This window comes from Rousettus aegyptiacus, unplaced genomic scaffold, assembly GCF_014176215.1.
Source record: "Rousettus aegyptiacus isolate mRouAeg1 unplaced genomic scaffold, mRouAeg1.p scaffold_m13_p_4, whole genome shotgun sequence".
NCBI classification, from domain to species: Eukaryota; Metazoa; Chordata; class Mammalia; order Chiroptera; family Pteropodidae; genus Rousettus; species Rousettus aegyptiacus.
In genome coordinates this window covers 24,078,562-24,105,450 of record NW_023416307.1, presented here as the reverse complement: position 1 = coordinate 24,105,450, position 26,889 = coordinate 24,078,562, and the positions used below count along the sequence as shown (strand labels likewise).

Genomic DNA, 26,889 nt, shown 5'->3' with positions numbered 1-26,889 from the left:
TTTATCCTTTTGGACAGGGTCACATAGCCCATCGTTTGCCCAACAGTCAGTTTGTTAATTCTACCTACTCTGCAAAGTAAAGGAAAAAGCCATAATGTGATGGAGGAAGAGTATTTCCCATAACATCAAGCAAGGCCATAACAGTGTGAATAAAGAGGGTAAACTTCTAGAAAAGTTTCAGAAGCCCATAGTTTGATGTGTGATTAATGGGAGAAATAAATCAAGGCGGGAATTGAAAATGATGCCTAGGCTTCTGGCTCTTGTAGCTGAATGAATGGTGGGGCCATTGATCACTAAGCTGGAGTAAGAGGAGAAGCAGGTTTGGTTTTTATGTGAAAGAGACTATGTAAAGGTGGGATCTGAATTGTATTACTTTTCTCCCCCGATTATTCCCCTTGCCTTTATACATTCTGAATAATTTTACCTAGCAAACTACATCAAATTTCAGTTCATTTTTTTCTTTAAAAACTAGATATCTATATTATCCTATCAGAGCTTCTGAACAGCCTGATTGTATGAGTGTTCGCATGAGTTTCTAGAAATTCCAACCCAAAACAAAGAAACATGAAACTTTAATCACCTTACTCAGCCTTGTTGAGGTGAAATGCACAATTTCCTGTTAGGTGTTTCCCATACTAAAAATAACTTGGAGGTTCCCCCTACCACCGCCAAATGCCTGCTTCATGATTGATGCCTTGTAAATAACTGCTGAGAAGTAAATCTTTTTTAATATCTCATTTAGCTCTAACGTATAATTCTAAGATCTACTAGAAACTCCTTTTGTCCATAATCACCTACTAGTACTGGCATATACTGATTTTTCTTAAGTAAGGTTTATTTTGGTCTACTTACATAGCTAATGTTGGCAATTAGTCACAACCCTATCTATTACAACAATGCTAACGATAGAGGACATCGCACATCATTTTAAAATCTATGCTGGCTTCCCACATGGAATAAGATCCAAAATCTTCGATTTTGTGGCCCTTGATAACTTGGTTACTGCCTACCCTTCCACATATTTTCTGTCTCCAAAATGTGACCGTGTAATGGCTGAAAAACGACTGTTAAAAATTTATTACTTGCAGGAAAATTACTGCTTGGCTGTGTCCATGGGAACATGGCTATGTCCATGGGAACATAGGCTGACACCCATAGGAACATAACATTCTAACAATAAGCTTTCTGCTTCTGTACCCCTGCTTACACACCTGACCTGTGAGTTGACAGGTAATGAATAGAAGAAAGATAGACCTTTGTGTTTAGACAGAATGAAGAATGAGATTTGGGGCTTAAAACCCCAGTACCTCTATATTTCGGGGCTGCTTAATTTGGGGTCTGCATACCCCTGGCAGACCCAGCTGGCTGAATAGAGTGTTTCCTATAACTCACTGAGTTCCAGGGGTCCGTGTGTCTTTCGGGGGCTGGCGGCTACAACAACCTGAATTTACACTTGTGCCAGTTTCTCTTCTTTTCCCCTACTCATAAGTCTCACTCTACTCATATCAAAAGACCAAAGTCAAATGTCTCCTTGATAAGATTTTATTTGGAATTCTCCAGCATCAAACATAGAGCTTGCACAAAGACACAGACAACAATCATCGCTAAAGTTTTTTAAAGTTTCATTCCAAGGACCTTAGAATAGCAAACCAAAGTTATTTTTCTGGATTATAATTGACCTAAGTAATTAACAACAACAAAAAGACTGCTAGCCTCCTTGAAAAGAAAATCTTTGAAATCTTTTGGAAATCAAGCAGAGAAAACATTTTTTATACTATTTTTCTTCAATCCAAAATACTTTTCAAATAAAATAAAGATATATTTTGCAAGCATATCTTGTGAAATATTCATTTTAAATACTTAGACCTTTTGATTTGACAACCACTTAATTTAAATGATAAGGCTCCAGTTAGGGAATGAAATGAGCTAAACTTATTAAGTGTTCTATCAGCTGAGAATATAGTGGCAAACCGTGTTTGGTTTACAACCAAACTAAAATTAAGTCACTTATGTCAAGGAAAAAATGGAAATGGAGCATAAAAGAAATTCAACCTAACCTTACTGGAATTTATGGTTCTTCTCAGAAGTCAGCAGAGGACACCAGCCAATGCCTAAATATCAAGTCTATCCAGGCCGTCTCTGGACTTCTTTGTTCCTTTGATTGAGCAGCTATCCTGATCCAAATTAAGAGAGAATACTGGACAACCAATTAACTTACAAAACCAAAATATATATATATATATACATATATATATATCTCCTTATTTATCCTATAGAATCCTAGTCTGTGAGCAACTCAGAACTCATTACTCCCATAGCCTTGAGTTACCCAGCTTCTAAGTAGAAAGCCTTGCAATAAACCCAACTTTCTGTTTTGTTTTAGTACGCAGAGTTTGGATTTTGACAAAACATAGATCAGAGTTTTTCTCACTGAATTTACATACTTTCCGTTTAATTAGGGGTGGGGAGATTAACAACATGCAAGTCTTATATCAAAAGTGATCATGGCTCCAAAGAGATTTAAATTTTTAAATAGGATGATTGAGTAGCCACTTGGAAGATCTGGTAAGGGCTAAGTAGGCAATACAAATCAAACTGAGTTCTGAAAAAGAAAAAGAGACAACAATGCAAAATTCAGGAAAAAGAATTTTCCAAGCAGAGGGCATTGAAGTACAGTTGGAGGGACAGAAAGTGGTAGATGAGAAAGAAAGGTGAAGAAGCACAGATCACATAGTTCTCTGTAAGCAAGCATAAGGAGTGTGGATTTCATCCTCCAAGCAAAGGAAAAACTATTGGTAGATTTTAAGAAAGGGAGTAACATTACTGTTATTGAAAAAAATAAGAAATTTTTTAAAAAGGAGCAACATAGTCTAGATCATAATTTTTAAATCACTTTGGAAGCTGTGTAGAGAATGGATTTGGGAGGTGAGGCCAATTGGAAGGCAGCACTCATATCTCTAGATAATTTTTGCTCAGACTGAGATGGTGTTTGTAAAAATGGAGAGAAAATGAATCCAATTTTGGAAGTTGAGTCCAAAGAACTTGCTGAACCATTGGATGGAAGGGAAGTGGGGGAAGGAGCGGTGTAAATTCATTTTAGAAAGACTTACAAACTATATATGTTGTCGTTAGGATTGTTTGTAATATCTTAAAGGTTCCTCATTAATTATTGAATTAAACTCTGATATGTTCATTTGTTATTTGGTTATTATGCATACAAATATATTGGTAATTTTACCTTTTTTAAATAACTGATCTTTAATGGAACAGGTTGAAGAGTGAATGGAAAATAAGTAGAGGAAACATGTGAAGACAACTCTTTAAATTTAGAATTAGAGGTCATGTTCTTCCATCATTTCCCGAGAAGGAGCACTACATTGCTCTGGGTAGCTACCCAATGTCAACTTATTCAGTCTCAGCGCAACCGTCAGACTAGGTGCCGCCTTGTGTCAGATACATCCCTTTAAGCAGGCCAAAGCCAACGAGCTCTACAAACCGACGTCACACTAATTCCACGTAAGCCCCACCTCCCTCGATACTGGCTTGTCCCCATCGCAAACCAGCCTCCGTGACCGGAGTAGGGGACAAGGTCGCCCGCGGGGTGACGTCAGCGCGCAGCGGAGGCCGGGAATGCGGTGTCGTCAGTGCGTCGCTCAAGCCGCGAGTGAAGTCTAGTCATTCTTTCTGCTCCCGGGGGGCCTCAGGTGTGTGGGGAGGGGTGGGCGTGACGTCATCTCTCTGCGCGGCCAAGGGCGCCAAATCCCCACCCCCACCCCTACCCGCCCCGCTTCCGGTCCCATTCTGTGATTCTGGACCCCGGCAGGTGCGAGGGGAGGTCTGAGCCGTGTGTTTGTGGTGTGCATGCTATTAGTCGGTCTTCTTCCGACTCTGGCCTTTCGGCCCGAATCCACACAATCTTCGATGTAGCTCGTATTCTCCTTTTAAAATCGAAGGACCAAAGGCTCAGAGAAGCGAAGTAATTTGAAGATTACACAGCAGAGCTGCATTCCAGAGAGTCTCTTAATTATCTTCACTTAACCATATCTTACGAAATGTTTTGAGGTAATTCATGTAAAGCACCTCACAGCCCCTTTACCTGTAGTGGGTCTGTCCATCCTGCCCAGAGCAGCACCCAATTCTGATTTCTAGCTAGGTCCCAGCCCCTAGACACGAAAAAGTTTACATACTGAGTAGAAGACCTGAAGTAGAGATTGCAGATTTTACCCAGAAAAGGTGTGGTCAAAATGTAGGTCTCTCAGCTTCCCTGTGCTAATTACACACATTGGCACACTACCGAATGTGCACTTTGTCTCTTTTTTCATTGGCATCACCCTTCATACACCCATCCAGATTGAAATCTAGTAGTCAAACTGCTCTTTCACGCCCTGCACATCTGATAAGCCACTGACTCCCATCTCCTTTGTCTTCCTGTTCTGAGTTTCTACTGGATAAGACTTTATTAAATGATCTCTAACCTACTCCCTCGAAATGATTATTCCAATTAATATTTATTGATGCTTAAGCATCATTAATCATCACCAAAAGTTGCCAATTTTACTCCTTCTCAGCACATAGACGGATTATACTCCTTGGCTCCAGGTCAATAAGGTTTGAGTGGATGTGACCAGTTACTCTAAGACATATTTTTATTTACCAGAATTATCACTTTGAGGTGCTCCAGAACTTTTTTCCCTATCTTGTCCAGCAACAGGCAACTTTCCAATGTCAAAGGTTCATAAATAGCCAAATTAAACCTATGAATTCCTGGCAAAAATTTATTGTATACACACTAAACAGTTTGCCAACCCGGAGCACTCAAACCAAACGGCGTACCGAGGCTCCGAGGTATGCTGTTACAAAGCAACTTACATAGTAAAAAGGTGGTCTTCTCAGTGATTGGTAATGAAACTAAATTAATAACTAAACTGGTTTTATCTGCTCAGGGACCCTTCAAAGCTGGTCTCCATTTGCTTTTGATTGTAACAAGGAATGGAGCCTACACAGCCTGAGTCCTTGGTTAAGATGATCAGAGACCCCATGTTGACCCATGATGAACATGTAGCATGGGAAAGAGAAACTTCTTTTGTCTTGAGGCACAAACTTTGGGGTTGTTGGTTACCACAGCATCTGCTAACCTCTTCTGATTGATAACAAGTAACTTGAATAGTGAGAAAAAACAAATTTGGTCTCTGTCCTAGTGGAGCTTACAGCAGAAGTATCTCTGTACAGATCTTATCATGTCCCCTTACCTGCTTTAAAACTTTCAGTATCTTCCCACTGCTTGAAGGATAAAGTTCAAACTCTTAGCCTGGCCTTCTAGACCCTTTGCCACTTGGCCCCAAACTGCACTTCTATTTCCCCTCTCCCATGCATTTTATAGTCCAGTCAAACAGTATTACCAGCTAGTTACTGCCTTAATCCACGTGCTTTCAAACTCTCACCTGAAACTTCACCCATGCTACACTTTCAACCAGGGATAACCTCCATCCGTGTTTATATATTCTGGTTTACTACCCTGTACTTGTTAAATACTACCCTCTACTAACCCTTTTAGAACACTCATAACGATCTTAATTACATGTTTTAGTCATTGTCTTTCTGCAGGGATATAAACTCCTTGAGAAGTTCATGTTATTCATCATTAGGTCTGGGATATATAAGGACTTAAGTATATGTTAAATGAATGGATAACTTATTAGGTTCTTCAAGGTTCTTCAGAAATACTGTCAATTCCATGTATTAATTTCCTATTGCTGCTGTAACAAATTACCACACAATTAATGGCTTAAAACAACCGAGATGTACTATCTTACAGTTTTGTAGGTGTCAACAGGGCTGTATTCCTTTCTGTGGGCTCTAGGAGAGAATCTGTTTCCTTGCATTTTTGAGCCACTAGAGGCTGCCCACATTCCTTGCCTTGTGATCCCCTTATTCCATCTTTAAAACAGTGTTGCATCTCTCCAAGCATTCTTCAACAGTCACTTTTTTCTCTAACTATGAATTCAGCCAGGAAAGTTTCTCCAATTTTAAGGATCCACGTAATTAGATTGGGCTCACCCTGGATTATCCAGGATAATCTTCCCATCTCAACACACTTAATCACCTTTTCCTTTTGCCAGGTAAGGTAACATATTTATAGTTCCAGGAATTAAACAAGGACATTTTGGGGAAACCATTATTCTGTCTACCACATTCCACTCTTTTTTTTTTTTTTGCTCCTCTCTCTAGCTTGGCATTTACCTTTCAGCCAAATGAAGTCTTCCCTGAAAAGCATCAGAGGTCTCCTAGAAGTAGGTTTTGAGAGTGAAAGGGAGTACTATTCACATCTACACCAGGTCAACAGGTGTACAGGCCAATAGGTATAGAGGATGAAATGGGTGTATGACCTATGGAGAACCAATCCTGAGACCATTATTATGGACTTCTACTCTCTAGTCTGGTCTCTTAGAGATCAAAGAAATGTTGTGAGGTGTACTTTCCTTTGGAAATACATGCTTTAGGCTGGAGATGAGACACTTTATCTGGCTCAACAGGCAAAACAGTATCATTTTCTCTACTGCTTTGACAATATATGAATAACAACATAATGTTTATATTGGGGACATGGACTTTTATCTATGATATATATTACAAATATTAAGTCACAATTCAACATTTGTCTTCAATTTTGTTTATGATGAAGACTTCTTTAGCAGGTACTTCCAATATACCTTGTAGTCTCATGCGAAAAGATAAAAAGAATTCAAGGTCAGGAAACTGGGGATCTGTTCATATTGGGCTTGTAAATGGTGATTTTCAGCTTTGGGAAGAGAGGGGAAAACATACTAAAGTAAGGGTCCCATAGTTTTTCCTGTATCTGATCAAAGCTTTCCATTTCAAAATCCTAGATCATAGAGCCAAAAGATATTTCAGGAAATCATTTTGCGATCTTATTATACAAATAAGATGTGTTTACCCAAGGTTAGTTATTACTTTGCAGTTGCAAAATAGTGTCTTTCCAATTTCATAATGCCCTCTACAGTTTTCTGTATAAAAGAGCTGTCCTTTCACTCACCCTACATCTTCTTTTTCCTTTTTATCTTTTTATATTTTATATTTTATATTTTAATGATATTCATTAAATAGACTTAGAGTTTTTGTTTTTATTTATTCAATATATTATAATCCATGACCAACTTTTTTTTATGCTTAAATTTTCAGACTTGTCAGTAGGAGTCTCTTTAGGCTGCTACTGTAAACTTTTGATGTATCTCCATCAGCCTTGACTTCTTTCTTGCTCTCTGGCACAAGATATATCAGGCTTATCTTGTACTTTGCCTGCTCCAGATCTGAATTGCCATTTCTCCAAGGAGCTCTGATTTCTTTCAGTGAGGTGCAATATTTAGAAACCAAGATCATCTGGGCTTTAGGTATACTCGTTGCTACTGGGATGTCATTGCCTCTTGGCCCTTTTCTTTTCCTTTTGTTATGTCCCTCTTTCATTCTTTTGTTTGGGCATTATTTTACTTTGGGGATATAGCTTTTTTTTTTTTTTAACCAGTCTCATACAGAAGAACATTTAGCTTATTTCTAATATGTTGCTATTACAAATAATGCCACAATGCTTAACCTTGCACATATGTTGTTTCAGATATGTGGTTGTGCATCTTCAGGGAGAATTCCTATCAGTGAGATTGCCAGATTAAAAGGGAAGTGCAAATATATCTTTGTTAGATATTGCCCAATTCTCCACAGAAGTCATACCATCTGTATTTACACCAGCATTGGGTGAGGTTATTTTCCCACAGCCTTACCAACAGAATTATAGAATATGTTGTCAAACTTATACAATTTTGCAAAGACAACAGGTTAGAAATATCTAAATGTTGTGTTAATTTGTATTTCTCTAATAGTGAAGCTGAAGATTTTTTCACTTCTTTGAAGATCATTTGAATATCATTTATTGTTAACTGTGTGCATGACTCTTGCACATTTTTCCATAGTTTTGATTATTCTTTTTTCCAAGTTTTTTTTTTTCATTAAAACGTAAGATCTCTATCTATGTTACATAGTCGTCCCTCAGTATCTGAGGGGAATTGGTTCCAGCAGCCCCTAAGATACCAAGTCCAAAGATGCTCAAGTCCCTCAAGTAAGATGGCATAGCATTTGCACATAACTTACATACACCCTACCATATACCATCTCTGGATTACTTATAATACCTAATACAATGTAAGTGCTATGTAAATAGATGTTATACTGTACTGTTTAGGGAATAAACTCTGGGACAAGAAAAAAAGTCTATATATGTTCAGTACAGAGACAACCATTGTAGACCTAGCTACACAGTACACATTAGCATATTTTCAATCTGTTGTTTCAGTTTGCAAATGCAGAATTCATGAATACAGAGACTGACTGTATATTGCAAATATTAACTCCCAGCTGGATATTTTCTTTCAACTTTATGTTTGCTATAATTTTTATTTTTATGTAGTCAAATTTATCACTATTTTCTTTGTATATAGATTTGAGTCATACTTAAGCAAAACTACTACAAATTTTGGCATTAATTTTCTCCTGTCATAAATGATTTGAAATTTACAAATATATCTACTTATTTTGAGGTTTTCAATAATTGTGTAGTCATCAGTCATCTAATGACTAAAAGTTTTTACATCTCTTTTTTTCCTTCTTTTTAAAGACTTTGTTTAAAATAACCTGATATTGATCTTTTAGAAAGCAATTTGACAATATGTATTGAGGCATAATACTTTTTAAATTTGAAATACTATCCTGGGGTGGGGAAAATCCTAAAACCAATACCTAATACAGTGCTTGGTATTCATTAGGTATTTTGTCAATATTTGATAAATTAAAGTATAAACATGGATTTGGAGAAATACAAGCATGAAGATGTTTGTTAGTAAGGTATTACATGAAAAATTGGCTGTAGCCTAAAAAGCCAATAATAGAGAAATAGCTAAATAAACTATGCTATATCTACTTCTTTGTAAATGGTGTAACACTAAAAATGATGAATCTGAAAGATATATAATAATATGGTAAAGATAGATAATACATGGCTGTGATGATAGATGAAAAAAACAAATTACCAAATTATCAAAAAGATCTACTGAAGAAAAATAGACTGGAAGAAAATACAGCAAAGTGCTAATGGAGAGTTGTACATCCTTATTTTTCAAGCTTTCTGTTTCTGATGAAAAACTAATTTTGCTAAATATCTATTCTCTGCTCCTTAGCTGTTCTTAGACTCAGAGTGCAGCAAGTGGGAGATCATTTGAGAATGCGAAGTAAGGCATGTGTTAAGTGAAAATTAAAGCTTTATCCAGAGCTACAGTATAGAATTCTCACCAAACAACTGACGGTAGGAGCTTTTAACAATTTTAGGGGTCTGTCTGGCTTTGAGTCTCAGATCTCTTCTCAGTAAATGATAATAACGGTACTATTTCACAGAGTTAATGTGAGGATTAAATGAGATAATATATAGACATGCTAGAACAGAACCTGGCTTACACTGAGTGCTCAATACATGTTAGCTGTTTCATTTTTTGGTTTCCGGATTTTTTTCTTAAATTATAAAAGCTCGATTACCATGCTCCAAGATATCTGAACACTGCAATATTTCTGGTTTTTAAAAGGGTTTCCTATTACTTTAGATCAATGAAGTTGAAATGATAGTTCTAAGACTATTCATTATCCATTCATGTTTTATATAGGCTCTGAAGATTAAACAGCTCTTTTGAAAATAATCTTCTCCCCTTGAATATAAAAATAACATGCATTCACTATACAAACTTTGGAAAGCACTAAGAACTGTAAGGAATTCTAGGAATCTATAGTGCAACTACCCAAACATTTTGGTGTATTTTATATTTTCTATGTTAAGTTTACATATGTGTGTCTATAGATTTGTGGGTTTTATTTTAACAAATTAGAGTCAATATATTTTTATATGAGATTATTTTACAGAATAAATGTAATGTGTATTATTTGCTTTAAAAGAAGAGCAGAAAGGTAACTATGTAGATAATTGGGGTTATCCCTTGGTAAACTGTCTTGTCACCATGATCTTTTGTGTTCCCCATTAATAAGCAACTACAGTAAGTACATTGAACTTCAGTGGGAAAATGCTTTAAATTGAAAGAATGTCCAACCTGATTTTGAACTACAATTCACCTGACATGTAACTTGAGGAGAGGTACGTGAAAATCAGTTTGTTATACACAAGAAGATTTCTTCTTTAATATAATAATGAGTATTGTTGACATAAATGTCCAGACCTGCAGAGAATTTTTATGAGTTTATTTGCGCCAAAACTAATGGCAGTGCCAGGAAGCAAGATCTCAAATGCTTCAGAGAATGACAGTGTTGTAGTTTCTTGTATGCATTTGGAATTAAGGAGGGAAGTAAGGTGGATTGCACGAAGGTGGGAGAAAGCAAGTTGAGGTTTGCATTGTAGGATAATTAATTGATAAGATTATGTCCTTTCTTCAGTGTGGTTACCCTTCTTTCAGTGGTGTGTTAACCTAGGTGCACAAAAACAATGGACAGAGTTTGCTTAAGGCAAAGACAAACCTTTTACTAAAAATGTTATATGCCTGGGACGTGATTACTTATCCTGACTTGACCATTTAGGAATTTATGATCAGATCGCCCTGTGAGGTTACTTTTCCACAATATGGTAGCAAATCTCTATTTTAAAATTATTTATTCTGTGTATCTAAAATGTGGCCTTTTGTGTAAGAAATAGGGGAAAAAGAATAAAATTATAAATATTTTCTTATTTTTGCTATGAGAAAACAAAAGAAGTATAAACAAGAAACTAACGAAAATGGTTACAAGTTGGGAATAAGTGGGAATGGCTAGCATGTGAGCAAGACTTCTCCAAATACACCTTTTTATGTAGTTTTAACTTTTAAGTCATATATCTATTCTATGAATTCAAAAATTAATATTAACTCAAAAAGAGAAGAGTTAAACCTTAAAACTGAATACAAATAGCAGAAACCAACTTAAAATCAACATCATATTTATAACATAACCACAGAAAAAATCAATTTAGGTAACTTTCAAATACAGAACCCCGAATAAGAACAGAACTAAAAAGAAAGAAATCTTGAACATTCCTGAGTGGGTTTATTAGAGGTAGGGTTATTGATATAGTGATTCTGAAAATATTTTGTGTTGTAGCAAAGGACAAATGAATAAATATTGTTGACATAAGAACATCCAAACCTGTAGAGGATTTTTATAAAAATTTATTTGCGCCAAATAGAAAATACGCCTGAAAGGAAGGTCTCAACAGGCTGAGATAAATGCTTTCAAAAAAAATGATAGCTTGCAACCTCTTTTACGTATTTGGAATTGAGGGGGGACTTGATCACATGAAGATTGCATGAAGGTGGGAGAAAGCAAGAGAGATCGGATTCTAGGAGAGTTAACAGGAGTATATGCTCCCTTGAGGATGGTCTAGCTTTAGAAAGGTGTGTTTACCTAGATGCGCAGAAACAATGGACGGGACTTTTTAAGGCAAAGATAAGTCTTTTACTAAAGAAGTTATATGCCTGAAGAGTAACTACCCACTATGACCTTCCCGGTTAGGAATTTATGAGCAGATTACTCTGTCAGGTTACTTTCTATGGAACCCGGTTTTCATCCACAATATATTGATGCTTTTTTAGAACCGAAGTTCTTTGTCGGAGAAGAGAGAATTATGAAGATAAAGGAAAATCCTATGGTACGGATTCAGTTTGGAGGAATCGGTATTTAAAAAATTTATATTTCCTTGCTTTTTATACTGAATGGCCCTGTAAACAGGGACATACCAGTAACTGAACACAGCTAGCATCATTACTTTTTTTCTAAATGTCTTTCCCCAGTGAAAGAAACCCGAGACCCTTGAAGGAATAGTTAACTCCAGGCCTGAGGCGGCCAAGTAGGGAAAGTACAAGGTGACTCAGTATTTCTTTCAAACAAGGAAATGCTCAAAGACTAATAGGGACATATTAACCAAAAGCAGTAGCTGGCCTGAAGGGGCTTCACCTGGGAAAATTTGGGACAGTTTGAGCATCAGAAAGAATAATGGCAGAAATTATAATAGCGTCAGTAACAACACAGATTTCGGGAATTTTCCCCACATCTCCACGCCTCAGATATAATATTCTGGTTAATAGGTCTGAGGTGGTGTTCAAGGACTGGCGTTTTTAAGCAGCTAGCAGGTGATACTGATGCCGCTGATCCATGGATCTCAGTTTTAGTAATACTGGGTTATAAAACTTAGAATTTAAAAAGGGAGGGAAAGAGAAAGAAAGAAGAGAAATAAAAGAGAAAGCTCTTCTTTACAGAAGAATGCCAGCTAATATATGTACAAGAAAAGACAGATTTAGGGGGAAAAAAGTCACCATTTTGTAGTTCACAGTATAACTAGTTCAGGAAAGAATCATCAATGAATGCTAAAATCATTAAGAAGAAAGGCTTTTGGGAAACAGGATATTCACACAATCTCAAAACATCTTACTTATTATATCAAATTACTTATTAAGAACAGAGGGGACAGTTGTATTTTTACCATGGAGGAAACCTAGTGGACGCTGTCGTAAAGGAAGTGATCAAATTTAGCATCATCGATAACAGGATAAACTGACACTAAGTGCCTCATAATGGATGCAGTGGGAAGTACGATACCTGTGGAATATTCTGGGCAAAAGTATTTAACTGAATTCAAACATGAAGAAATAACCAAATTCAGACAGTGGGACAGTTTTTAAATTATCTGACAGGAACTCTTCAAAATTTCTAGGCCATAAAAAAAAAAAAAAAAAAAAAAAAAAGACCAGGAAGATATTCTAAATTAAAAGTGACATAACCAAATGTAATAGGTTTTGGATCAAATAAATTCTATACATAAATTATGTTTGGGGGAATTCGATTATGGACTATTAAATGATATTTAATTAATCCTTAAAATATTTTGTGTAATAATGGTACCGTGGTAAGAGAATGTCCATTCTAAGAAAATGGATGATAAAGTAATTAAATGCGAAGTGTCAGGATAATTGTAATTGTGTGTATTTGTGTGTGTATGTGTGTTTGTGTGTGGAGAGAGGAGTTTGGGCAAATATTACAAAATTGTTATAATTGGTGAATTTAAGTGTAAAGCACACCAATGTTAATTTTACTATTCTTTCAAGTTTTTTATGGGTTTGAAAATTTTCAAAATAAAAAATTGAAGAAAAAAATTTTTTTGTTGTTTTGGGATGAATCAAAGGAGGATCCTAAAATAGATATAGGGGGATGTGAAAGAAGGAGGTTGTGAGGAAAAGGAGATTGGGAAAAGAAGAATTTTAGGATATAGCAAAGGAGCAAGGAACATGATCCTAGTTTATTAGAGTAATTAACAGTGGTGGCTGGAACAACCTCCGAATCTCCATGGCTTAACACAATAAAAGTTTGTTTCTCATTCTAGTAGAGAAAACTGAGACAGAGAGGTGAAGTAACCTGCCTAAAAGCAAAAGCAAGTGACAAACCATAATTCCCACGCAGTTCGGTCTCCAAAGCCTATGTTCATTTCAGTCCCTGCTCCTGAGGGAGGGACTCTCTGATGGGCCCTGAAGTTACAATGAGGCTCTCCTAGGCCCAAATCTGTCACTGTTTTTACTTTCCATTATTGGATCCATACTCCATCCCGAGAGAGAGCCTGGGGTCCTGAGGAGACCTCCCGTTAGGGTTCAGACCGTTCATTGGTGCTGTGTGTATCCCTTAAATACCTTTTACATTCTCAGCGCTATTCCAGGATCCAACAGTGAACAAAACTCCTGCTCCCAAATTGCTAACCTTCTCAGGAGGGAAAGAAACGAGTAAGTAATAAACTCCGAGGCCATGATAAATTATATGAAAAATAATAAAGCAAGGTAAGAGGTATTAGGTGGCAAAGATGAGGAGATCTATTTAGATAAAGACTCCGGGAACACCTCTGCGTATTTGATTGGAGCTTCGAAAGAGATGAAGCCATGAATGATTTGAAGGCCTGAAAAAAGTATTTTCTAAACTGGGGAAATACCAAGTTTAAGGGCCCTGAGGCTATAATAAAGTAGGAGCAAAATATGGACATTAAAGCAAGAGTGGCTGGAAGCAGGACACAGATTGGAGATCTAGGAGACAGGTACCAGATAGGGTAAGAAGGGAATAAAGAATTTGGTTTATAGAAACAAAGAAACCTAATGGAAAATCTGTATGTGCCATATTATTGTTAAATTCATTGTATGATAATTACATTTTTAAAAAATCTTAGCTATCAGAAAACTAGGTTCCTTAACTGCTTAATTAGCTCCTCGTATCATTAAAATAGTGTTGATGATATTTGTTATGTGTCCCCATGAGATTTGGTGAAAACAAAACAAGGTAACATTTATGAAAATATTACTCATATGGTTAAGCCATCTAATAACAGACTTTAATATTTATGTGTTGCTTTTGAGGTACAATGTGTTCATGCTTAAAGTAATTCAATCCGTTAACAGTCAATTGTATGCTAAAAACCTGGTGCAAAGAAACCACAGCAACGCCATATCCCAAATTATGTTAAATGCTCATTAGCACTACCAAAGGAAAAGTCTCTGTCTTTTTTCTATTTCTCTGCCTCTCTGGAGAGAGAGCTCATGCAACCAGGAGCAGGCAAACCCCAGGATCCACAGGAGCCCTCCAGATGCTATCCTTTGGCTGTCCCTTCACACACTGAACATACTGCAGTCTCCATGTTTTGTCCCTCTGTGCCACCCATAATGGACAAGAACTTCAGGACTCTCCACGTGAAATTTCCAGTCTTCCTTGGTTTGGCAGAACCCACTTTGTTCATCATCAGTAAACATCAGCTTTTTAAACTGACAAATTAATTTTAACCTATCGGTCACTGCTGCTGCTTTAGTTATTTGCCGTTCTTTATTCTTATGCCCTGTAGGGATTTTTTTCACCTGGGGATACTTAGAAAATCAGATCGAAATATTTAACTGATATTTACCTTTCAGACTCTGTAAATCTTTGACCAAGGAACATTTCAAAAGTGTTCTGTTTTTCGTTGCTATAGATCTATGGCAGCATGCTATTTTTGATAAGTTAAAAGTTTTGCTTCATTACATATAGATAACAACAAATAAAATGCATGACAATAATAAATATCAAGGCCTCTTTCCTCTCACATATTAAGGAATATTTTGCTATTGCCCACCTAACCTATTTCCCTTCCCTCAATTTTGGTCTTTATTAGTAGATCAAAGTGGAGAGTGCACAGGGTGTGTGTGTGTGTGTGTGTGTGTGTGTGTGTGTGTGTGTGTGTGTGTGTTGGAGGGCATCAAGGAACATGCTAGGGAGAGTAGGAGGGAAATGCCTAAGAAAGGTTGGTAAATATACATTGGAAAGAAAGCAAGTGACTGATGGAAGAAAACAAATTTGCCCCCAGGGAAGGAAGGAGGAAAGCATAAGAGTTTTTCAGAGAATATTAGTAGAGATTTTGAGGAATAGCTATTGTATGAAGGAGAGAGATCGGAAAGCTACTTTATAAGATTTGCTCTACACTAAGAGTGTATTTGTCCACTATGCCCACTACACACATCAGAGCTTTCTGAAGTGAGGGTTTTAATTGCTTTCAATATTTTTTAGGGACTATTTTCTCCGAATTTTGCATTGTGCTTAGACTGGGCCACAAAGGGCTGGACTTAATTCAAACTACCAAAACACTCAGGATACTGGAGGACATTTTCTATTCAGACATTTTCTATAGACATAGATTAGTAACTCCTAATTTTAAAATTAGGAAGATTAGTGCTTACAGCTCTCTTTGAATTTGTCTAGTAGGTCCTCTAGTTTTCACCGAAAAACTCCCAGCCAGGGGGAGGAAAAAAAAAGATTAGGAAGATTTAAAAAGACAGGTAAAAAGGCAATGGATGATGCATTTTTAAAGATGAATATTTGAGGTTTTAATTGTCTTGTGACACTTTGAAAAAACTCTACTACGAAGCATTTAACATTGCCACTGCCCTGAGGTCTTCTTTTTGCTAGTCTTTCAGCATTTTTCTCATAGCTCTGTTATTGCACTCAGTTTACACCACCTGTTTTGTCTTTTCTAAGAAACTTCTTATTATAAAAGTAATATATGTTGGCCTGGGTTTATTCTTTCCCCTTTCCCCCCACATCATTATTGAAGTATAATTGACAAGTAAAATATATTTTATATTACATATGTAATAATATATTAAAGTATACAACTTGAGGATTCGATATGTTGTAAAAGGATTCCAACAATTGAGTCAGTTAACACCACTTCATATAGTTACCTTATTATTATTATTATTATTATTATTATTATTATTATTATTTTTGGTGAGAATGCTTACCATGTACTCTCTTGGCAAATTCCAAGTAAGTATACAATACAGTGTTGTTAATGAAGGTCGCCGTGCTGTACATTAGATCCTCAGAACTTAATTCATCTCACAGAAAGTTTGTACCCTTCGCACAATCTCTCCACATTTTACCCAGCCCCTAGAAATCATCACTCCACTCTCTGTTTCTATTAATTTGGCTCTTTAAGATTGTACATATAAGTGAGATCGTACAGTATTTGTCTTTCTCTTTCTGGCTTATTTCATTTAACATAATGCCCCCTGGTTTCATTCATGTCATTGGAAATGGCAGAGCTTCCTTCTTTCTATGGCTGGATAATATTCCAATGTGTGTGTGTGTGTATATATATATATATATATATATATATATATTATATTTTCTTTATTCATTCATCAATGGACACTTAGGTTGTTTTCATGTCTTAACTATTATAAGCAATACTATAATGAACATGGGAGTGTAGGTGTCTCTTCGAGACAGACTGTGATTTCATTTCCTTTGGCTATATATCCAAAAGTGGGATTGCTGGATTATATGGTAGTTCTAGTCTTAATTTAAACTGGATTTATTTTTAATTGTATGTTGTGAGCTCATGGAAGACAGAGACCGTATCTTATTTATAAAACAATATCATGGCAATTAGCAGCACAGGCTTTGAAGTCAGACACGCCTAAGTTTGAATCTTGGCTCTGCCAATACCCTCAGTTAAAATATCAAGTCTTGTGTGTGAGGGGTGGGGTTGGGGGGGTGTTATTGCTGTTTAACTGGAAAGACCTACTAGACAAAGACAAAAACAGCTATCAGCACTACTCTTCCTGATCTTTAGTCTCAGTACTCTCATCTTAAAATTGAGAAAATAATACCTATTCCTTTTGGGGCAGTTGTGAACTTTAAATGAGAAGACATATGAAAGCGTTTAGTACAACACCCAGCATTCACAAATAGTCAACCAATGGTAACTATTACTGTGTGTATGTCTGCTTTATTATCTGAATCCCTACAACATAGCACAGAAGTAGCTACTCAGATCTTTGCTGAACAAATCATGGCTAAGATGAGAGAAGAAAACCATGAAAGGAATCCAGGGACTGGCACCCCTGGTTTATTGTACCTTTATTTTCCTGTGACCTTAAGATTTAAAGTCTCAGGGGCTGCTGCGGAAGCTTGAAACCTGCTTCTAGCCCAAATGAGCCTCGTTGTAGGTGGGGTAGGAGGAAATGTCTCCCTGGGAGTTATGAGCCTCTAGGGGAATTCCGATTCAATCTCTAGTTCCTTGTCTCTTCCAGCCCTCCCTCATAGAGTCTCTGGAGAGTCTCCTAATGATAGGAACTTCCAGTGACTAACCTGTACCTTTGTGGGATCCCCAGAGGCAGGGGGAACCTTCTTAAATACTACCTCCAGCATAAAGCACTTTCTGTTTTTCCAGTTTAGAAAGAGTCTCTCCTGTTATAGCACAGCATTGATTCCCATATTCTAGCTACTAGCTTTATGTTATTTTCCTTTGTGGATTGTAAGGTCTCTGAGAGCAAAGTCTGGCTCTGGTTCCTGTTTGATCAGTACAGTGAGCTGTACATAGTTCCCAAGTAATGACTGTTATATTGAATTCTACTGAAGCCAGTCTTGGGACTGAAGCCTCAAGATGAGCAGTAAGCCCAGGCCTTGCCCTGATCCCCAGAGCTTTGAGATACAAACTTCTGCTCCAATGAGAAAACACAACCTCTGGGCAACCAACAGCCTGGAGATCATTGTTTGAGTCATTGTAGGAAGTTCCAAGCAATAGATTTCAAAAAGCTGGCAGGAATTCAGAAGAAAAATTTACATAGGGGGTAGACAGGGATTTACAAAATAGTAACATCAAAATATTTCCTCTCTATAATTTAAAGTTCATTTTTTATACCACCCAGATATTACATAGGAGTGTGGTGGAAATTTAATACCTGTAACAGCTAAAAACAATCTGAAAGACTTCTGACTCTATCAGCGGTTTACTTAAAATTTGTTCTAGTAGTCATATAAAAATAATAAAGTAATAATTTATTTGATCCCAAATATGATTATTCTGAACCATCTAACATGCACAAAATAGTAAATTTTTCATTCTCAATTATCATTACCACATAGTTAGCTAAAGTGCCTGACCAAAAATAATATTTTATAGATATTATTCTGAGTTTTTAACTTAATTAGTTAAGATAACGTCTCAAGAAAAGTTTGCCACCTCGGTAACTTGCTTTTCGCGTTTGGTGTGGGGGGAAAAATTACTCTTTCAACTTCATCAGTGTCTCTTTCACTGCTTGGACCTCACTTCTGCTTGAAGAATGCCAACGTGTCTCCTCTTGTTTTCATGTGGCTTTTCACAAATTCGGTTAATTTCCTGAACCCCTCAGTCAATCCATCACCAGTAATGGCACAGCAGGGCTGCACACACCAGTTCCGGTTCCAGCAGAGCTTCTTCACTTTGAAAATTCTAGTGATGTCCTCGGCAGTCAGAGCTCCAGGCACATCCTGTTTGTTGGCTAATAGGACCACAGGCACATTTTCTATGTGTTCATTCTTCAAAATGTGCTCGAATTCTCTCCTGGAGTCTTCCAGTCGCTGTTTGTCGGTACTATCCACAACATACACCAGCCCATCGGTCTGCTCACAGTAACAGCCCCACATGGTTCTCATTTTCTCCTGTCCTCCAACATCCCAGATGGTGAGCGAAGTACCCTTTCCCAGCTCAATCATCTCCACGTTGAAACCAATTGTTGGGATGGTCACAATATCCTTAGCAAGCTTTAATTTATAAAGGAGAGTAGACTTCCCAGCAGAGTCAAGTCCCAGAAGAAGAATGTGGGCTTGCTTGGCTTTAAGGTTTTTAGAACTCAACAGACCCATTTTAAAGCTCTATTTCCTTAAAGACTTTTCCTTTTGGACAGAGATGATGTTTCCTCTCCAGGTCTTGCATGAAAATGTTAGGAGGAAAGAAGAGAGCAAATGCTTCATGTTATAGTCTAAAAAGAGGAACTTACGTGCATTTAAATTGTAGCTTATCAGCTCGATTATGGGCAGTGTTTTATTTGCAGTCCCAGCCAATCCTGAGGAATCTGTGGTGTGAGTAACCAGCCAATGTCATAGTAGTTCAAAGGGGAAATTCTTTGTGAGTGAGTAGGACTTAGGAGAGGCCTGCCCGGGTGACGCTGCAGCTTGTTCTCGTCCAGATGTGGGAAATCTAGGGTAACAGAACGTTCCGTCATGCACAGGAGCACAGTTTGGTAGCAGAATAAAAAAACTTTACCAGTGGTTTGTTCAACTTCTCTAGTTATTTGACCACTTATCTTATTCCAGTTGTAAATAAGTAACCAGACTTCTGAAGTCATAAAGGGAGAATTTATCTCATACTTCCCTAAGCAGTATCTTTAGCACTTTCCCCATGTCTAGATTACTCAGTGGGAAACTTTAAACCACCCAAGGTTGTCTGAACCTTACTCTCATAATCATATAGAAGATCACTTCTTGAATCTTCTAAGCAGAAAATTTACACTATTCACAAAATCAAATTTACAGAGAAGGAAGTTTGTAACATAAATACTTTTAAAATCAAGCAGAAGGTCTGATTAAAGATGGCAAATTGATTTTGGGGGGAATTAATATTTTGGAAAATATTTTCATGTATTTATCTCCTCTCTTTCTCAAGATTCCACCAAAATGATGGTAAAGGGGAAAAAAGAACATATAAACTCATATCAAGAAGACATGGGAGGCCATCAGAGGCTGAGAGATTTTAACAGAATTCTGCCGGATAGAGTAGATATGAAAGATGATTGGTAACTGATATAGCAGGATAAAGCTGAGTCTTGGGGTGCTGATACACAAGACACAGAGGGAAGGAGTGAAATGAGGGACTGGAAACAGAGAGGTTAACTAAAAGTCTGAATGGGAAATAGGAAAGACACACACATACACACCCACCCACACACACACACACACATCCCTCTACTGGGTGACATTTCAGCAATGAGAAGTTACTACTCAGGCAAAAAAAATTGGGTTATTTTCTAAAGAAATTGAATGATATAAGGAGAAAAAAAAACCCTCCATGTTTTGGTATTTGGGAGTTTACACATCATAATGCCTAACTTGACATTTAATTAACCTATAGCCAACCGAGCAGTTGGGAAACATTGCTCGTGTACACAGAGTTCATAATCAGCTTTTCAGCACACAGAGGTTTCTATACTTAATGTATAAAATGTCTTCAATATGAATGAGAGAAAAACCAAGATAAAAATAAGAAGACTTTAAGAAAGTTTAAGCAGAGATAGTTCAGGGAACAGAAGAAAATTTTTGGTAAGTTCTAATTAATATTTTCTTAGAGATTTGAAAAGATATTGCATCCATAAAACAAGAAATGGATGCTATTACAAAGGTGAAACAAAACTCTTAAAAAATGAAAACACGATTTCCTAAATTAAAAAAGATCAATAGTAGGTTGGACGGAAATCTTTCAGAAAGTAAAAGATGGAAAATATGAAAGAAAAGATAAGAGATATAGAGAATCAATCCAGAATTTCAACATCTGACTTAAAGGACTTTATTCCAGAGTAACAGAAAATATGCAAAAGAGGAAACTGTCAAAAAAAAAAAGAATAATATAAGGCTATTTTCCAAAGCTAAAGAATGAACTGTCCAGATTGAAAGGCTTCCTTCAGTTCTTAACAAGTTGATTTTAAAACAGCTATACCAAGGCATTAGAATATACATAGTTTATTTTTATTAAAACTAAAATTTTATTTTTAAAAAATTAAGTAGACTATTCTGGGTGCAGAAAGTACACTCATAAAAAATTATTTAAACCTTTTAAAGAAACATTAAGTTCTTAACCAACTCACTATATCTCAGAATCCAAAGATAACATTGTTATTCATTTATTCATCTGTCTATTCATTTATTCAACAAATATATATACATTGATTACCTGCTTTGTGAACAACCATGTGCTAGATTCCAGGGAGGTCAAAGATAAATTAGGCCTGCCCTTAGGAGGCTTTCACTGGAAAGAAAGTAAAAAAAAAAAAAAAAAGTGAACAAATAAAAATGATAATACTAAGTAAAAAAAAAATTGTAAACACTATAAGAAAAGAAAAGCTAAAGTATTCTGATATTCAAAGATTATATCAGGATGAAGGGCATTAGGGAAATCATCTAGAGAAGGTTAAATATTGAACTTGACCCTTGACCTTGTAAATTATACAATGGGCATTAATTAAAGAGAGTCCGTGTGAGTGAAGTCTCAGAAATGGGAAAACATAGGATGTATACGGAAAAACAACAGGAATGTACAGTATATGTATGTGTATTTTTTTCCACATACATGTTTAACTGTCATGAGAAACTACCTGTCACTATCACACAAGTCTAGATTGTAGGACGTGCTATAAGACAACAGACCCAGACTCTTCAAATTATGTCCACGTCATGAAAGACAAAAAAAGAAAGAAAAAAAAAAAGAGGAGAGGAAGTAGGGAGAAGAATATTCTAAATTAAAAGACGTGATTTCTGAATGCACTGTATGGCCTTTGATTGAATCCTTTGTCAAAAAAAATTGATTAAAGAAATTATTATAATAATTGGGGATATTTGATTAAGAACTGTATATTAGATGGTATTTTTACCAATGTAAAATGTCATTTAAAAAAAAACATTTTAACCCATTTGCTTTATTTACTTATGTTTTAAATGATTTTTCATTTTTCAGGTTGGCATACAGTATTATATTAGTTTCGGATGTACGACAGTGATTAGACATTTATATAATTTAAGACTTGCTAACTGTCTTGAGTACAATGATGGTATCATAGTTATGTAGGAGGGTGTCCTTATTCTAAAGTGGTACATGCTAAGGTACTTAGGGGTGATATCAGCAAGTTAATTTCAATTGATTTAGCAAACATACACACATGCATAAAGAGAGAGTACACACACAGAAATACAGCAAAAGTTAACTGGTGGAGTTGGGTGTGGGGTGTTATGTGTTCATCGTACTATTTTTTTTAACTCTCCTGTAAGTTGGACATTTAAAAAAATAATATGTTGAAGAAAAGACTGTACTTGAAATAAGATAATTAAATTAAGATGCACTCTGGAGTAATGCAGAGAAAAAATTCAGCTTACATATGTGGTAAGACTAAACTTCCAAAGATGAATTTAGGAACTCTGACTGCACTAGCACTTGAGCATACTTTCAGTAAAATATGCTCTGTATTTTCAATAAATTAATGTTTTAAAGGTTTAACATTTACTTCATGTTAAACTTGGTATGTGCTTTATGACATCCACTGTCGGTACTAGGGTAGTACTTTAACTGACTGTAATGAGGATTATCATACATTTTTACCTTCACTCTGTTTCCTCTATGACCAATTATACCTTGTTTTCAGAGTAGCCAAGCAAATGAGGGGTTAAATTCTGTATGACTATTACGTCCAAAAGAAAAGGTGACTTCTGTGAAAGGAAGTAAAATAACTATTTTCTCTCTGGTAATTTTCATGAAAAAGCCTACGAATGTTTCAACATCCTTTCCTATTGTCCCACAACATTTATAGATTCATTTGTCCCAGCCAAACCTGAGGGAAAGCAAAGTATTTATTTTCTGTAAATCATTCTGAGATTATGCAAAAAAAAAAAAAAAAAAGGTAGGATTGTGAAAGTTACTGGTAGGCTCTGAGTATCACAGGAAATTTGTTTTAAAATACAGGAATAAAAGGTTTTCTTTAATTTTTTATCATGGAGACAGGAGGCAAAAAGCCCTAAGTTAGAAACTCAACCATTTACTGACCAAGTAAAGATAAAGAAAGTTATCTCTTGGAAGAAAGTGGCAATTTATTCCATTATCTTTATTATTCACAGATAAAGAAGAAAGAATCAGGATGTGGTTGTGTGGCTTGCTTAGCTTATGCAGACTTAGAACATATCCTGTTTCTCCTACAGTAACTTTTTTATTAGTCTTTTTTAAAAAAGAAACTTTTAGAAAATTAAAGAATCCCACACATACAGAAAAACACAAAAATCATATAAATGTGCAGCTCAATGAGTTATCACAAATTGAAAATACCCATGTAACCACCACTGAGGCTAACCTTAATTTTTATTTTTTCATTTTTGTTGTAAGTAAAAATTCCAGACTACACCAGTTGTCAGAAATATGCTCTGTTCCCGAACATGTAACATGAACAACAGGCACTCATTACCCTAGTTGAGATTCTTTGATGCTGTGAAGAATGATATATTCCAATCTATAAAGCCATTTTTTTCCGGACAGAAATAATGTTTTATCCTCATCGCCAAAGAGCTTTTTTGATACATAGGTAGACCATGGATCTGCATTCAAAGGTAGCCTCTGGCACTAAGTGTTGAATGGTGATAAAAATCAAGATTGTTGTGATAATTACTAATATACATAAAATAAATGTGAAAACACATATTGTAGAATCCAGTGCTAGATTAATGATAATTTTTTTCCTCTCCTCTTTCAAGTTTTGTATATTAGCTAACATTTAAAAATACCCGTGATTTTTTATCTTTACCAGAAAAGGAACGATTTGATGATTACCATCAGAGTATTCCCTTGGCAGAATAAATTACTATGTGCTGAACCTCTTTCCCAACACCCCAACATTTTTATTCCCTACTCCCCCAAATAAGATTAACATGAACAAGAGACAATACAGTAACAAAGGGGCAGTCTGAGGGCTGCCTCAAACTTGGAAGGGGCAGTCACGCTCTTTTGCCTTGGCAAAGACGGGGATTCGTATTATAATTGACATATGGTATTCTCTGAGTGTCTGCCCAGCCAGCAGCAAGGGGCTCCAAAGAACTAGGGGGTGCAGCCTGATCACCCTTAACCTAATTGGTTCCCTTTTCGCTTTGGGGATATAATGATCCAAATCACTGGTTGCATAGGTCTCCATTCTTTATAGTTTCTCACTTCTCCTCTGACTTGTGGTAAATCTGTGGTTATTCCTTCAACACTTACTGAGTACACACTAAGTGGCAGGTGTTGTCTATCTATTGTGTTCAAAATGACTGAGAGTCACCCTCTAAGAAGTAACTGAGGGTTCATTTTTAAAAATCTTTCAAAAGGATGCTATACACAACCTTACTACTTTAAAAAATATGTTTTTTACTTTAAAAATAATATTTAAAAAAATTAAATCATTCGAAACATTTAAAAATCTAAAGCGATTATGAATTTCACTTTTATCTGTTTACTTCCTGTCTTCTTTTATGTACATATATAATTTTGACATACTTTATTCATTCACCAAACACAATTGAGCATGTAATATGCCTGAATATAATAAAGACACTGGTGATAGTGATATAATCAAAACAGGCTCCATTTTCAAGGAATAATTAGCTAATAAGGAGACAGATACAAACATGGCATGGATATTGCTATAAGTAAGGTAACAAGGAAGCACAGGAGTTGTCAAAAAGAGAGTGAAATAGCAAGTCGTGTCCAGGAAACTGGGAGCAGCTTCATAACTCAGGGGTTGAGAAGTGTGATGGCAAAGGAATAAGGAGAGAGGAGGCTACAGGTCTGTGTCAAGCAAGCATGGCTCATGCATGGGGCGCTCACAATATTTATCGTCCAAACTTGGACAGTTTTGAAAGTGGACGGTGTACTTATAATCAGTATGTCAGAAAACAGGACTGTTCTGGGAAAACTAGGCCATGTGGTTACCCTAATATAGGCCACGTGAGATTTGCCTGGCTTCATGAGAAGAAGCTCAAGCTAGTTTCAGGATGAAAGAATAGAGTGCTAGGTCTGCATAGCTTCTCAAGTATGTCCAGTCACTCACTGATATTCTCCTTTCTGGTCTTTCTGAAGGATAAACCAAGAAATCAAAGTTGTAAGAGAACATGATGGGATAATAACATCTACTTGATACAGTTATTATTACTTCGTGCTGCCTCTAAGAATGAGCAGTAATGGGGAGAAGGTGATTAAGATTAAGGACATTCCATTTCTCTTTTCACTCTCATACCCTTCTTCTACCTCCTTGTTCTCTCCTTTTTCCTCTACCCTTTCAATTGATTTATTTCCCCTTTCTTCTTTTCTATCTGGTTAGGTTAGGTGAGCAAAATGCTACAATAGGGACCAGGAACAATTACCACTATTTTAAAAAGTGTTGAACTATTACTATAGATTATAGCCTTGGTAAACAAGTTTCTCATTTCACAAACTGGATTTTGTTTTTGTTTTACATTATTTATATAACGTAAGCCAGCAATAGATCCTTTCTTGAGGGCAATCAAGTTCCCTTCGAGCTAGATCCTATTGTTTCTGTCCCCAGCTCCAACCACAAGGCTGTGGAGGGAAAGAGTATCAACATTCCCTGGGTGTTTGCACCAATTAATTTTTAAGTAAAAAAAATCTGCCCAAATTTGGAATATGGCTAAAGGGCATCAAGAAATAAGTTGAGGTCCGTCTGAGTTTCAAAATTCCATTTTGAAATAAAATGGTCCTTAATGTGGTCATAATGGAAAAGCTCACCTTGTGCCATTTTTAATGTGTGCTAATTAATTTGTTAAAAGTATGTAAGTAAAATAATTATGTTTGAGTGAAAGCTAAAACTCATATAAGCAACAAACTTTATTATTGCCTTAGTCTTTTCTTTCTTATCTTAAAAAAATAATCCCTTCCTCCTATGATAAAGATGAAAGTAAAAATGATGACTATAAAAAATTACTTAATGTGATTCAGTTCTCACCTCCATAAAAGATATGACAAAGTATATGACCAAGTTAAATGCTTGTGTAAATAATTATCCATGTACTAATATATCCAGATAACAGCTTTTGATAAGAAAGTCCAAAAAAAATTTTGAGTAAGAAGAGATAAAAATAATGAGTAAGAGAGAAGAAAAATATTATCATACTTAAAGTGACAAGTGACACAATAAGTCAGGCCACCAAGAGATAGAGCAGACCCCAAATGCTGCCCAGGTCCTGTCCCATTGCTGCACGTTCTCAGGGTTGGGTTTCCAGTAATGCCAGTCAAAGTTCAGATGAGACGAAATCTTTTTCATCAAATATTCTGCCCTTGCACTTTAACTCTCCATTCATAGCCCTCTTACCTGAAAAAGTGCAACTTGGGGCACACAATTTGCTCAAGTACATAGCTAAAATTAACCCCAGTAAGAGAAATTTCAGAGTACAGATTAAATAGTCTAGAAGTAAATTAAAGTGTTTAGCTTGGTACAGGCTTGAAGCATTAAACTTCCCAAGTTTAATTAGTCAAGCACAGACTAAAATCAGACAGACCTGGTTTCTAATCACAACTGCATCTGTTTTTTTTCTATATGAAACTGAGCAAGTTAACTCTCACTTTAATTTCTTCTCTCTTGGGGTTATTGTAAGGAATAAATGAGATGTAACACAGCGTAGATGACACACGATGCACACTCAGTAAACGGTAGTTGTTATGGTTTTATTGCTGGT

At 36.2% G+C, this 26,889-nt stretch overlaps 1 protein-coding gene and 1 non-coding gene across 5 annotated transcripts in view; one reads left to right on the top strand and one right to left on the bottom strand.

The window, feature by feature from the left end:
• The window catches only part of ARL14 (ADP ribosylation factor like GTPase 14), a 98,299-nt gene that overhangs the window by 20,083 nt on the left and 51,327 nt on the right, over positions 1-26,889 (bottom strand). The window contains exons 2-3 of one of the 4 annotated variants that reach the window (XM_016149138.2): positions 21,362-21,436; positions 18,182-19,615 (exon numbers count right to left, since the gene is read on the bottom strand). The exons of 1 other annotated variant lie outside the window; for it this stretch is intronic. In XM_016149138.2, coding sequence (XP_016004624.2) covers positions 18,703-19,281 — 579 coding nt within the window. In that variant the 5' untranslated portion in view covers positions 19,282-19,615; positions 21,362-21,436 and the 3' untranslated portion in view covers positions 18,182-18,702. Of the gene's footprint in view, positions 1-4,096; positions 4,164-18,181; positions 19,616-21,361; positions 21,437-26,889 lie in introns of those variants that run through there. 2 more of the 4 variants (XR_004950622.1, XM_036219991.1) reach the window with 2 other exon arrangements.
• On the top strand, positions 15,818-15,880 carry LOC118602335. The gene has a single exon (XR_004950677.1). It is a non-coding gene; the product is annotated as a U7 small nuclear RNA (small nuclear RNA).